The 14736-nt window shown below is 43.5% G+C and overlaps 1 protein-coding gene and 2 long non-coding RNA genes across 4 annotated transcripts in view; 1 reads left to right on the top strand and 2 right to left on the bottom strand.

Moving 5' to 3' along the window:
• Positions 1 to 14736, bottom strand: part of cdk21 (cyclin-dependent kinase 21) — a 49052-nt gene that overhangs the window by 1461 nt on the left and 32855 nt on the right. Inside the window, exons 4-6 of one of the 2 annotated variants that reach the window (XM_079646533.1) lie at positions 14323 to 14490; positions 13993 to 14102; positions 13805 to 13855 (exon numbers count right to left, since the gene is read on the bottom strand). In XM_079646533.1, the coding sequence (XP_079502659.1) occupies positions 13805 to 13855; positions 13993 to 14102; positions 14323 to 14490 (329 nt within the window). The remainder of the gene's footprint in view (positions 1 to 13804; positions 13856 to 13992; positions 14103 to 14322; positions 14491 to 14736) is intronic. The other variant, XM_079646534.1, reaches the window with a different exon arrangement.
• LOC307017086 lies at positions 3 to 5401 on the top strand. Its single transcript, XR_013802013.1, has 2 exons — positions 3 to 5154; positions 5291 to 5401. It is a non-coding gene; the product is annotated as an uncharacterized lncRNA (long non-coding RNA).
• Positions 6290 to 7587, bottom strand: LOC307017083. The gene is made up of 2 exons (XR_013802009.1): positions 7110 to 7587; positions 6290 to 6765 (listed from the first exon to the last, which is right to left on the bottom strand). It is a non-coding gene; the product is annotated as an uncharacterized lncRNA (long non-coding RNA).

Consider the following 14736-nt stretch of genomic DNA (forward strand, 5'->3'; position numbering starts at 1 on the left):
AACATAGGATAAAAAAGAAAAACCGAGCACATGCTGCTTTTACCAGAGTGTCTGCTATCAAGCCTCTTTTTGAGGTTTATTTTATTAACATTGAAAATCAAATGTCTCTAAGATCAAGTACTTTACCGTACTTAGTTCCCAGCACTTAGTACCCCCATGGAACTAAGAGCCGATCGCATTCACACCGGAATAAGTTCCCTGAGGGAAGATTACGCAAATGAGCCGCTGACGTCACTTCTTCTTCTTCTGCTTTGGGTTTACTGGCAGGCCGCAAACCACTTCACGGCGTATACTGCCACCCGAAGTCCCCGGCCAGAAGTCCCCGGAGTTAGGGACTGGCTTCAGTAGAAGCTGCTGGGACTCCCACCAGCTTCTACTGAAGCCTTCCGAGTAAATCGCCAGAACGCTGACACCTCCTTATCTCTCCACCGATCTAATGTTTTTTTTTGTGTTGCCATAAGTTAGTCTCTCTCCGTTGGTGCGCGGGGCTAATGCTAATAATGCTAATGCCAGCAAATACAATGGCGGCTTCAAAAAACTTTTCCGAGTTTTAGAGGAGTGTGGTTTGCAATTTGCCCGGCCTATCAGAAATTGCAACTTTTTTCTCCCCAGGAAAGTACCACCTCTCTAGCAGGCACTACAAAGGGGGTAAAAGTTCTCATGAACTAAGTTCTCTTTTTGGTGTGAACGCAAACGGGAAAAGTACCCCGGTGTGAAAGCGCCTATTAAGGTATGTTACATGTGCTTCCTTATAGTGGTCGGGGTTTAAATCAGTGTCTTTGATGTGTGACGACCCCTCCCCCCTTCTGCCTGGCTGTGCTCCCTGCCTTGCTGTCCTCTGGCACGTACTGGGAGTGTCGTCCTGTTTGTGCCCGCCCATCTAGAGGTGGAGCCCCAAGAAGGTATAAAGGTTGACCGCCTGCAAGGTTCAGTCTCTGATTCTGATCCTGGCATGCTGCTGCAACCTCAGCCTAAGGCCTGTGTTAGGTTTGATGCACCCGCCAACATGCTACAACACCCTTCCACACACCCACAAACTGCTGACACTACTGACAGTCTGATTCTTACGTACACTATTCATCAGAGGTGTTTTTCGTTAACTTGTTAAATAAACAGATATTTGGCATTTAACTCTGTGTGGCCTCCCTATTTGTTCCAGCCTTAAGGCAGGTTGTAACAAGTGGGGGATCGTCCGGGATAATTTCCGGTGCTGGATAAAGGACATGGTGATCTAGTTCAGTCAGGGAGTGTTCACACAGCTTGTTGGTTGACTGAGTTTTTTTTAGGGAAAAATAGGTCAGGTTGATCTTACTCTATGTTGTGTTTCTGTCCAAGGCAAGCTATGTTTTCCGGTATTGCTCTTTTGTGTTAAAGGCTGTCAAATGTTTGGAACCCTTATTCCTGTTAGGTATAAGCAATGTGAGACACAAGCTGTCTCCATTGAACCTTTTTTTGTTTTTGTTTGTTATTTGCGTGTAGTAAGTGGCTAGAGCATTTGCTCGGGTGCACTCCATGACTGCCTAGGTGATTTTCAATTGCTGAGAATTAACCGGGTCACTGGACAAAAACTAGACTTGGAGCTTATAGATTAGAGCTGATGAGTGAAGGTAAGCTTCCATCTGAGACTAGGAGACTGTAGGTCAGGTTCCTGCAAATCAAGCATTTGATGTTGCTGTTAATTTGTGGATAGTTCCGAGGTTCAACGAAAAGGACCCAGACATTTTCTTTGTGTTATTTGAGCGTCTAGCAGGCACAAGACTGGTCTGATGTTGAGCGCACGCTTCTGCTTCAGTGTGTCTTCACTGGAAAGGCCCAGGAGGCTTTCGCTGCCATGAATGCTGAAGACAGTAGCAATTACCAGTTGGTAAAAGCTAGTGTACTTCGGACATTTGAGTTAGTACCTGAAGCATATCGACAGCGCTTTAGGTTACTCAGAAAAGAGAAGCAGTCACACATGGAGTTTGCTCGTGATTTAACCACTAGTTTCAACCGTTGGTGTGTTTCTTCACAAGTAAAAACTCTGGAAGATCTGCAGGAGCTTATCTTGCTTGAGCAATTCAAAAGTACGTTGCCTGACCGTGTTGTTACCTACATTAATGAGTAGAAAGTAAACAGAGATTCAGAGGCAGCCAAGCTGGCAGATGAGTTTACTCTGACCCATAAAGTGTTTTTTGGCGATAGCCGTGGTCGTGGAGATGCGGGATACAAAGAGAGTAGTGCGGGGGCTCACTTCAGTAAAGGTTTTTCAGAAGGAAAAGATACGTTTCCAGTTAGGATTGACTGTGGGAATCGGGGTAAGTTTGACCCCAATCGTATCTGTAATTACTGTTTTAATAAAGGACACCGGAGAAACGATTGTCCCGAGTGGAAGAGAAAGTCCAGGCCTGGGGCTGTGTCGGCAAAAACGTCTGGGGCTGTGGCATCGTTACGTGCAGTGGAAAGGGAAAGTGTCATTGTGGCTGTGCGGAAACACACTCAGTCCTCTTTATCTGAATCGGTAATTCAGGCTCCTGTCAGTGAGCATGAGGAGATAGACCCTGGGTACAAAGCTTTTGTGTCTGACGGTTTTGTTTCACTTGTCGGAAGTAAAGAGAAGGTACCGGTAAAGATATTAAGGGACTCAGGGGCGTTGGACTCGTTTATTGTTGGTTCTGTGTTACCTTTCTCTCCTAAAACAGACACCGGTTCCAGTGTTGAGGTCCGGGGGATGGGATTAACCGTCTTTTCTGCTCCACAGCATAAACTGACATTAGTCTTCAGTTTGCTGCAAGGGGATGTGGTCATGGGAGTGCGTCCTTCTCTACCTATGGGGGGCATACAGATCATCTTGGGAAACGACCTGGCTGGTGATCAGGTATGGCCTGGGTCTCCAATCTCCCAGGTAGAAGGTGCAAAGTTCCCCAAAACCCCTTCTGTGATGCCTGCCACCGGCGCGTGACTTCTCTCTTAAAAATACAGATAAGAAAAAATAATCTGTATTTCCTGTGCTTACCTTTTCCTTTGTCTAGCGACCTTGGGAATGAGCAAAAGAACGATCCCACCCTTCAGGCTCAGTACAGCAAAGTTCTACCGGATGAGGAGCTCAGAAGTGCAGCCCGTGGTTATTTTCTCCAGGACGGTTTGTTGGTGAGAAGTGGGTTCCCCAGGGGGATTGTTTTGTGGGTGAGGAAGTTGTGCAAGTTGTGTAAGTTAAGACTTACTGTTCTTCAGACTGCTCATGATGGCATTGCAGGTCATCTAGGTGTGAAGAAAACATATGATCGGGTTGACCGTTATTTTTACTGGCCACTTCTGAAGAAAGACATTGCTGCTTTCTTTAAAACTTGCAACACTTGTCAGTTGACTGGCAAACCAAATCAGGTCATTAAACCTGCGCCTCTGTATCCAATTTCAGTTGTTGGCAATCCATTTGCGCATCTGATTGTAGATTGTGTTGGGACCATTGCCACGCTCCAAAGCAGGGAACAACTTTTAGCTTACAGTCATGTGTCAGGCTACATGTTATCCTGCTGCCTATCCCCTTAGGAATATCACCACCAGGTCAGTTGTAAAAGCGCTGACACAATTTATAACTATTTTTGGTCTCCCGAAGATAATACAGTCAGATCAGGGAACTAACTTCACTTCAAAGTTGTTGCCCGAGGTGTTACAGCAGTTGAATATCAAACATTCACAATCAAGTACCTATCATCCTCAGAGCCAGGGAGCGCTTAAGAGGTTCCACCAATCCTTGAAGTCTCTCCTCCGTTCATATTGTACGGAGTTGGAACGTGACTGGGAAGAAGAGTTACCCTGGTTGATGCTGGCGGCAAGGGAGGTTTCGCAGGGGAGTTAGAGTTTTAGCCCTAATGACCTGGTCTTTGGTCACAATGTAAGGTGCCCGTTGGCCACCCTACACGAGGATTGGCAAGCCAAGGAGGCCCCGTCAAGTTTGATAGACTATGTCCATGGTTTCAAATACCGCTTGTATCGGGCTAATGAAATGGCAAGAGAAAAGCTACAGTCTGCTCAAACTAAAATGAAAAGCCTCTATGATCGACGTGCAGAACGTTGTGAGTTGAGTCCTGGGGATCAGGTTTTAGCACTGCTTCCTGTAGTTGGCTCCCTGTTTCAGGCCAAGTTCTCTGGCCCTTATACAGTGTCCAAGAAGTTGTCAGACCTCAACTATTTGATAGCGACCCCTGACCAGAAGAAGTCTGTGCAGTTTTGCCATATAAACTTGCTAAAACCGTATTTTGCCCATAAACCTGTGCCAGGTGTGGTTTGTTCCGTTTCCTCAGATCCTGCAGTGGTGACAGTGGGTCACCCATCACCATCTCTGAATGTGGGGGCAGGGGTGAAGGTTGAAGAGGAGTATTCCCCAGATGATGGTCTGTTGAGAGGACGGCTTAAGAATTCGGAGTCACTGGCTAATCTGGGTGGAATGCTGGGTCATTTAACCGAGCCACGGCGCACAGAGATGGTTGATCTAGTTAAGAACTATCCCTGCCTGTTTGGAGACACTCCCTCTCGCACCCAGCTTATAGAACACGATATTGAGGTGGGTAATGCTAAACCGGTACGACAGCGTTTTTACCGCATGTCTCCGGACAAACGAGAGCATTTAGAGGCAGAAGTTAGGTATATGCTTGAAAATAACATCGCTGAGCCGTGTGCTTCTAGTTGGTCTTCTCTTTGTTTGCTGGTTACGAAACCAGATGGTACATTTAGGCCATGTACTGATCTCCGCAAGGTGAACTTATGGCACGTTTCCACTGCAGCGCGGTGCCCGGCCTTGCTTGGCCTCGTTAGGACCGGCTCGCTTTATGGCACGTTTCCATTACAGTTTAGGAACTGGGGTAGTATCTATAGTAACGCAGTGTAGGCGGAACGATCGGCTTTTTGGCGGGCGGAGCAACGCTGCTTAAAACTGCCGTTACGTCATCTTCAATGCGACACAACAAACACAACAATGAAGGATGTGGAAGCGATCGTTTGCTTGTTTTTGCTGTGTGGCTTCTTATCACAACAAAGAGGCGGCTTATAGCAATACAAGGTATAGAAGAAGCTGACGTGGGAGTTTTGGCAGTCCTACAACGCCGCAGAGACTACAGGACGACTCGAATCACTACTACTTCTTATTCTTCTTCTTCTTCTAGACTACAATGCTACTTGGTAAGCTAACGTTCGCTAACTAGCAATGTGTCTAGGCTCACGCTCCCTATACGACCAAAGTGTTTCAAGTATTTAATTAATTGTAGCTACCACTTATACGTATTAAAATATGTATGCTTTTGTTTGTGTATTTCAGAAGAGGAGGAGGGCAGGGACATACGAGAGGGTCTGATGCACTACCTGAATACCTAGAAAGTAATACCTAAATATTCATTGTATTGAACATAAATAAATCTCTTTTTTCACATACATGTGTTTGTCAAATGATTTAAACAAACGTTTTTTTTATCAGAATTGACTATTTAGTAAATATTTGAATTTCAAGCACCAGTACTTACTGCCCCATAATAATAATCTAATAAATTAAGCAAATATCTAAGCAAACTATAAACATAAATACAAAAGTGTAAAACACAGCAAAACTATATTCATAAATGCAAGTGTAAAAAATTGTAAACATGGTTGGAGGCTAAAGTATCCACAGCATAAAAATAATATACGATTATTATGATGGTTTGTTTGAAAGACACAGCCTCAAGGTTCAAGTTTTTATATTTTGTCATAAGAACATAGCTAAAGTGTAGTTATGACAATGAAAATCTTAGGTCACAGGCTCCTCCAACTGTGCAAAACAATACCAGATAAACAGAAATATAGTGCAAGTAAATATTAAGCGCTGTGCACTGCTCTCTTTGTATACGTTTTTTCTTTTGTTCTCTTTGAAATATATAAGCAATGTGTTGTTTGAGTCTAGCACAACGAGGATTGCAATTGAGAAATGTTTACTACATGTATTATTTATTTATCATGTATTCTTAATACCATTACAAAATATGTAATGTTATGTTTTAGAGGAGGACCTCAAGCTAGCAAACTCAATTTCAAACAGTATGCAGAGTTGTCCTGCAAAAGAGTTAAAATGTATTGTTTAACCAAGTATTTATTCTCTTATTTGCTTTAATTGGAACAGAGGATAAAGGTTTCACTGTGATAAGTATTCTCTTAAATCCATAAACCCCTGTACAGTGCTTTGTGGACGATGATGGTGTTTATATTTCTGACTGCAGAGGGACGACTAGATGATGCCATTTTTCTGTATGATCGCTGTTGGGAGCAATTATTTATCAACAAGCGATAAGTCAAAGAAGTACTTTATTGATCCCAATTTGGGAAGTGTTTTGTTGCAGCAGCATAAAAAGGCATGACATTGTACAATACAAATAATTTTAAAAAAAATGTTGTATTGCAGCAGCATTAAAAGACATGGCATTGATTGTAAAAATAAACATTTTAAAGATAAAAAATAAACAAGAAAGTACAAATGTAAATAAACAATACAATCTTAGTCAGAGGTTATTTGTTGTATCACAGAGGCGGAGGAGACGCTGTCAGCTGCCCATTCCCCCTAGCACCTGGCCAAGAGTGCGCAGGAAGGCTAAATTAAAAAGGTCTCTGCTTGAGCGATCTCCTCCCTTCTCAAGGCTGCTTCCAACTCCCTCGCCTCCCCCAAGGTCCGGTTCAAGTGCTGATCCTGCTGGGCCCGGTCTTCCTTCTGCTGGACCAGGTGCCGTTCCTGCTGGGCCAGATCCTCTCCCCCTCGTTTCCTCTTGCCTGGGTGACAAGATAATTATAGCAATAAGAATTAGCAATAAGAATGAAAAACACAGGACAGGTACAGGTCACACAAGGATATAAGAATAAAAAATATAAACAGAACAACAGTAAGGATGAACTAAAGAAAGTTCTGGCCCTAGATGTTTACAATGATTGTGAATTTCCAGCCTGTTGATAATGAATATAAATAAATGTATATGATAGGAAGTCACACACAATTGTACGAGCTGCTTACTTTACTTGTAACAGAGCATTCCCACACAGTGGTATAGCTTATTTTACTTACTGACTATGGATGATCTAAAGTTTTAAAAAAGTCACAATTCCAGCCTATTTCTTACCTAGAAGCACACGCTGCGGTGTCGAGCTGGCGCTCGGCGTTGGTGTGTTTGGTCCAGTTGGAGTTTCTTCTGTTAGAGTTGATGCGAAGGACGTTGTTCGGGACTGTTCCTCCTTGCTAGTCCCCAATGTAATCATCTAGAACAGAAACATGACTTGTTAATTCCACAAACTACTGCAGCACAATACTAAAATAGCAACAACAACTATAGAAAAGAAAAACTGAACGTAAACAATGGCACATATGGTGTTAGCAAACAATAGCTCTAGCTAATGCTATCTGCCTTAGCTAGCTAGCTAGCCTTCGGGGCTCCATAAAAGCATGGGTTGTCAAACATAAATGTAAGGATAAAATAGACTTCTTTGTTAGAAGTGAGCTTTAGAACAGATAGGGACACAACACTTTCAAGCAAATAACAGAGTGTTAGCAACAACTTACCATGCAGAGCCTCCAGTAGCACCGTTGCTGAGTCCAGACCTCCCTCCCTCCCTCCCAACGCTAGCCGGTCTATGGCCGTAAATGGTGTCCATTAGGTCAAACCACTTCCAGTTTTTCCTACTGGCACCACTCGTGTTGTTGTTGTCCTTCACTACGCGATACTCACTCTTCATCTTTTTCAGTTTTTCCCTACACTGCAAGACAGTCCTCGAGTAACCGCTTCCGCACATCAGTGTAGAGACCTCCTGAAATACTTTCATATTGCGAGTTGTCCCGTCGAGCTCCCGCTGGATCTTGTCATCTGCAATAAAGTGTAGGAACGTCGTAACTTTCTCGGCGGACCACGGTGTGCTTTTCTTTGCCATTTTTGTTGATCCTCTGTTAACAAAAATGCTGTTTATAAAAATGCTGCAAGCTTCGCTATATATATATATATATATATATAGATTCTCTCTGAACAATCAGCAGTCGAGAGTGACGTCACAGCCTGGTTGTTCCTGGCCCTAGAACCCCGATTTTATAGGGCCAGAAAAACTTTGAATTAGGATCCGTTAGCCGGTACTAGGCCAAGTGGAAACGCAACCAAAAGCAGGCCGCTGACGTCACAGCCCTCTAAAACGGGGCTCTGCGCTGTAGTGGAAACGTGCCATTAGTGACCAAACCTGACTCGTTTCCACTCCCTCGCATGGAGGATTGTGTGGACCAGGTCGGTTCTGCTAAGTTTTTCAGTAAATCTGACTGCTAAAGGGTTACTGGCAGGTCCCGTTAATTGCAAGAGCTAGGGAGATCGCCTCATTTATCACGTCCAGTGGGTTGTACTCATACACCGTAATGCCATTTGGGTTACGAAATGCCCCGGCCACGTTTCAACGCCTGCTGAACCAGGTGGTGTCAGGTCTTGCTGGCTGCACTGTGTATCTGGATGATGTTGTTGTATACAGTGACACTTGGGAGGAACATCTCCAACACATTCATGCGCTGTTTGAACGTCTTGCCTGGGCTTGTCTGACCGTTAACTTGGCAAAGTGTGAGTTTGCTAAGGCAACGGTCACCTACCTGGGTAAAGTAGTTGGCCAAGGACAGGTTAAGCCAGTGAGGGCTAAGGTGCTGGCAATTGACCGGTTCACTGTTCCAACAACCAGAAAAGAACTCTCTCGTTTCCTGGGCATGGTGGGGTACTATCGTGGGTTCTGTCAAAATTTCTCTACGGTGGTTGCGCCCCTCACCTCTCTTCTCAGCCCTAAGGTCAAGTTTGAATGGTCTCCTCGGTGTCAACAGGCTTTTGAGGCTGCGAAAACTGTGTTGTGCTCTGCTCCTGTCCTGGCAGCTCCCCAGATGGACCAGTCCTTCATTCTTCATGTGGATGCTAGTAAGGTTGGAGCTGGGGCTGTACTCGCGCAGGTTGATGAGAGGGGCGCCGAATGCCCGGTGAGTTTCTTCTCTAAGAAAGTTAACTCTCATCAATTAAACTATTCGATCATTGAAAAGGAGGCACTGGCACTCATCTGGGCGTTACAACATTTAGAGGTGTATGTTGGGAGTAGGGGTGCAACAACTAATCGACTTAATCGATTAAAATCGATTACCAAATTAGTTGGCAACTAATTCAGTCGTCGATTCGTTGGTGTCGTCATCACATGTGTTCTGCACCCCGTTAAGCTCCAACGTTATTGCTCTTTTTTATCGGTACAGGAGACATTTAAAACATATGTCATATGTATTATTGCTACATAAACATTATATCGCAGTCTTAGTGTCGCCAACTCCGTTTCTAATATGCAATATGACTACAAAATGCGTCTATAATGTATTTTCGATCTTCCCAATTCAGACGAGAGATCTCTCCCCCGCCTGCTTGCGAGGGGGCGGGGCAGTTTACACACACACGCAGCTGCTACATGCATGCAACACACAAGGAGGAGATGGCGGAGAGAACGCGCTCCGAGGTGTGGTTAATCTTTAGCCGTTTCGATGTGGACAATGCTCGTTACCAAAAGTGCAATAACAGTTTATCATATAAGGGCAGTAGCACGAGCAATTTGTCTAAACATTTAGCAAAAGTGCTCCACATCCAGACGGAGAAATGCACCGGGTTCGATTGTCTTTCTAGTAGCTCTGTAGCCCCCCCATCCACGAGTAACGTTTCCACGTCAGGTGTTATGTATGCGAGCAGCAACACACATAGTTAACTCAGTTGAAAAAACATAGGTTAATGATTAGAGGTAACTGAGTTATGTATTTTGTTAAAGTTTCAGCTATTCTGTTTACAGTTCTGTCATCGCATTATTTAATATGATTTGTTAAAACATTGTTGTTTCTTTTAAATGTGAAATATTATGCATTTAATTAAAATGAAAAGCAATGTTAGTTTTGTTCACAATTTGTTTACCTTATTTCTTGTCAAAAGAACCGTTAATACTATCGTTAAAAGGACCGGATCGATAAGCAGTATCGATATAAGTAGTAGTAAAGTTAAAACCTTAACGATCCGAATAATCGATTAATCGTTTCATTAATCGATAGATTAATCGATTATCAAATTAGTCGTTTGTTTCAGCCCTAGTTGGGAGTGGAGTTGGGCCCCTGGTGGTCTAAACAGATCAGAATCCCCGAACCTTTCTGCACTCGCTCCAGAGTCCAAATCAACGCCTTATGCGTTGGTGTCTCTTCCTCCAGCCTTTTCATCTGGACATCAGGCATGTCAAAGGTGTGGATAATACATTGGCTGATGCCATGTCCAGGGCTATAACCTCCTAGGTTAACTAGTGTTTTTCTCCCTGCAGGGGTGTCTGTTTTTTCTGTTTTCCCTCTCTTAAAATGCTTCTTAGGTACCAAAGTTGCTGAGGGGTTGAGCTAGATCAGGGATGGGCAACTTTGATGGTGGTGGGGGCCACATCATTGATGTACTGGCCACCAGGGGGCCGCAGATTCACTTGGAACACACACACACACAAATTCCATGTGTTGTATGTAATTATTAACAAATATACGAAGTCCGACATCTTCATTGACATTTTACAATCAAAGGGAACATCCCCAAAAAAGGCGAACATCCTCTAATAAGCTCACTAAACATATCAGTTCACAGAAATGTTAATTCAGTTTTACAAGTGGCATGTTTGTATTGAACAGGTTATTAAACAGTGGAATAAAACTATTTTAAACTATTGGAAAGCACGGAAAATGTGTGTGTATTGAGATCAACCATTAAGATGACATACACATGAAGTCATGAAGTCAACCCAGACATTAGTTGTCTAACTTGAACCTAAAACACTTGCAGCCAGTCTCTGCATTCCCCTTATTCCACAATAAGGGGAATGTCAACACAGACACCTGTCAGCCCGCACTCTGCTGTTCCTCAGCACCACTCCCCCTCCCTCCCGTTGAAATTATGAATGAAAAGGGGTAGTAATCATAGATAACACGGCAGGGTCCGTGACAGTTTGTTTTCATCTGATTTCAAATAAACAAAGTCTTGGTTTTAAGAACATTAAACTTGTTTCGCCAAATTCAGATGATATATACAACTTTTACAGGGTATATGCAGGAATCCTGAAGTCAAATTTAATACCTTTTAAGACCTTCTTTAAGACCCTTTCCATACATTTTAAGACCTCATCGCAACTTTGAGTTCTAACCGGTTACATTGGCAACACACTTTACCTCACATTTACTATATTGATTGTAAGATAGCAAAACTAAACAGAGTGCAGACAGACTACTGAAGCCTCCTTTCCACATGAACTTCAACCTCTCTGTGAAGGTCAGGTTTAATGCAGTATGCTGCTTTTTTGCTTCTGTAGACTCTGTGCTCTTTCATTCCAGTAAAACTCCTCAGAAACCATTAGAAACCAGTATTTGACCAATAAACAAAACAATTGACAAAACTTTGAACTATGAAATATGTTAAACTTTGGTGAGCTTCAGCGGGGTAATGCCATATAGGAGCTCCCTCACAAATACCTAGGGGTTAAATTGGGCTGGGGCTGTCTGGGGCTAAGCCCTGGCACATAGGACGATGCTCTGACGTCATCCCCCTCACACATTTGTCATATGTTTACAAAAAAGGATATATATGTTAAGACTTTTCTCGTTCTTAATATAGACTATATTTAGGGTCTATATGTGTTGACTTTACTTTAAAATAGCAGATCTCTGTGACCCGATATAGTTTGGCTTAGACCCCGGCCCCAGGAGGACGCATACGGTAAAACGCATACGCAAGCGCAAAAAAGGCTTCCGTTCACACGCATTCGATTCATTAACGTGTCTGTTCACACTAGACCGCTGGAAATGCTGGAAACGATGTAGTACATATGTCAGGCCTGTAAGTGGCGCTGCTGCCGCCCGAAATACACCAAAAGCAGCGAAGAAGACCCCGGATCATGGTTGCCATGGTTGCCCTTCTGTTTATTCTCCGCGGTGGACGGCGTGTTCTCCTGCTATATCTCTCAGGTAGTCCACCAGCAGATGAAAAACACCCACATCTCGGCCTCTTCCAAGGAACGAGGGAACCGTGCGGCAGAGTTTCCGTAAAAAAAATGTTCCGCCGGTCAACTTGTCCGTTAAAGTTTCAATCTTCCGTACAAAATTTGAAAATTGCCGGTCAGAGGTCTTCTTTGTTATTTATTGAGCTTTAAAACAAATTGATAACGACTCTGTTCTCTGTATAATAATATAATAATATTTAATAAACGGTGACTGCCTCTCTTTTCCTCCCGCTCTTCTGACAGCCCAGCAGCAGCAGGAGACGTGGGGAGAGGGAGGCGGGCTATTTCATCGTTATCAGAAAATGATCATATAGGGCTGACACACGGAGCCGTTGGACCCCCAGAGCGTTGCGTATGCCGGTCTACCCACCTTGGGACCCGTTACCGTAGTCGTTTAGTTCCCCCCCCCCACACAGAGCGGAGCAAGGCAACGAAACTTAAAATAATAAGCAGCATTTTACGGCACGCTATGCATGGGGCCGCCTTGGGGGGTTTCCCGACATGTTGTTTCAGTAAATTAAATGGTGTTTCATGTTGCTGTTGCTGTGGACCTTCTTAATACCTTGGAAAATGCAGTTTAATACTTTTTAATACTTTTTAATAGCCTTAATTTTCGCTAAATCAATTTATCAACTTTTAATACTTTTTAAGACCCCGCGGACACCCTGTTTTAAGATTGTAAAAGCATAATTACAAGAGGCAACTTAACGTCACAGCAGGCATAACAACAGCCGGTGTTTCTTGTGAGGGTTTCTCCGGGAAACAAACACAATACACACAAATGCGTCACAGATTATTTTGCTGTATTTGAAATCATGTACGCAGCTCGCTACGTAACTAGGAGTCTAGTGGACGGTATCAGTACTACAAGTAAAACGAATAAATTTTTTTATAAAAATTGAATTACGTTGTTTATAAATTAATCTGAGGGCCGCAAAAAGAGGAGGTGGGGGCCGCATGCGGCCCGCGGGCCGCCATTTGCCCATCCCTGAGCTAGATGCTACAGATGTGCTTGCAGGTTGTATGAACATTTCAAGGTTAACTTGGTTTTGTTTATTGTGTTTGTGATTTTGTGCCCCAGGTTAGAGGATCCTAGTGGGTCCTCCATTTTAAGGGAGGGGTGTGACGACCCCTCCCCCTTCTGCCTGGCTGTGTTCCCTGCCTTGCTGTTCTCTGGCAGGTACTGGGAGTGTTGTCCTGTTTGTGCCCACCCATCTAGAGGCGGAGCCCCAAGAAGGTATAAAGGTTGACCGCCTGCAAGGTTCAGTCTCTGATTCTGATCCTGGCATGCTGCAGCAACCTCAGCCTACAGCCTGTGTTAGGTTTGATGCACCCTCCAACATGCTACTACACCCTTCCACACACCCACACACTGCTGACACTACTGACAGTCTGATTCTTACGTACACTATTCATCAGAGGTGTTTTTTGTTAACTTGTTAAATAAACAGATATTTGGCATTTAACTCTGTGTGGCCTCCCTATTTCTTCCAGTCTTAAGGCAGGTTGTAACAGATGGTGGAGAAACTTTTTTGAAGTCAGCAAGACAAAAATAATGTTTTTTACATGCCTGCACAATGAAAAAAAACAAAAACATTCTTGCTGACATTGAAGTGAATATTGGCATTGTTTTAAACAGCCAAAATTAATAATTTTAAAAGTAGGTTTGAGTTAAAATGCCTGTTTTGATAGTATGAGCATACAACTGTAAATATACTCTTTACAGTCTACAAAGTATCTCGAGAGATTTAGGAAAAATACTCACTCAAAGATTTTTTGCAGCTGTTGAACCTCTGTACATCCCTTAAACAGTGGTCTGTGGGAGTGTTAAAGGAACAATGCAAAAGGAAAATAAAACGATATCTTGATTTTTGAAGACTGTGGAGAATGTTTCACATTTTAAATGTTAGTCCAGTGCCACATTTTTCCCCGAGCCAGACACAGACTCTTTACCTCAGGAGGAAGAGCTCAGCAAAGATGCAGCCAGCGCTCCACATGTCCACTGATGACATGTAAACAGAGTTCAGCAGCACCTCTGGAGCTCTGTACCAAAGTGTCACCACCTAAACAGAGAGAGGATGCCAAACATAATGAGGACCCAACCGGGGCGGGGGAACCCCCGGTTGAACATGCAAGAACATATTTCACCTCAAGCTTAGGAACAAACAGAATACAGGGCTATATTTAGGAAAGCATGTACTGTAAAACGACAAAGGATCATGGACTTCTGCAGTTATAATTAGCATAGTACAATCATTTTTCTTCATGTGTTGCCGTACTTACACCTGGAGTGAGAGCGATATTATAGGTGTAGATGCGTGCCAGGCCAAAGTCTGCGATCTTGACTTCTTCGCGGCTGCTGATCAGGATGTTTTCTGGTTTCAGGTCACGGTGGAGCACCATGTTGGTGTGTAGGAAGTCCAATCCTTGCAGCAGCTGCCACATCAAATCCTGTAGAGACACACAGCATCATGGCTTAACCTCTTCAGCCCCAAGGCTGTTTTTCAGGTTTCAGGCTCGAAAATGACATGCCCAAAACAAAGGACTATAACTTAACTTCTAAAAGGGATATATGAATAATTTATTTTATCAAAGCAAGGTCACATCTGTGAGTTGGATGTAGAAGTGTCAGAATCAATAAAGATGTTTCAGTGTCAGAGTATGTAAATTCTTGTCTCCGCCCAAATAAAACCCATT

This window comes from Notothenia rossii (assembly GCF_949606895.1).
Source record: "Notothenia rossii genome assembly, chromosome: 8".
In the NCBI taxonomy this organism is placed as follows: Eukaryota; Metazoa; Chordata; class Actinopteri; order Perciformes; family Nototheniidae; genus Notothenia; species Notothenia rossii.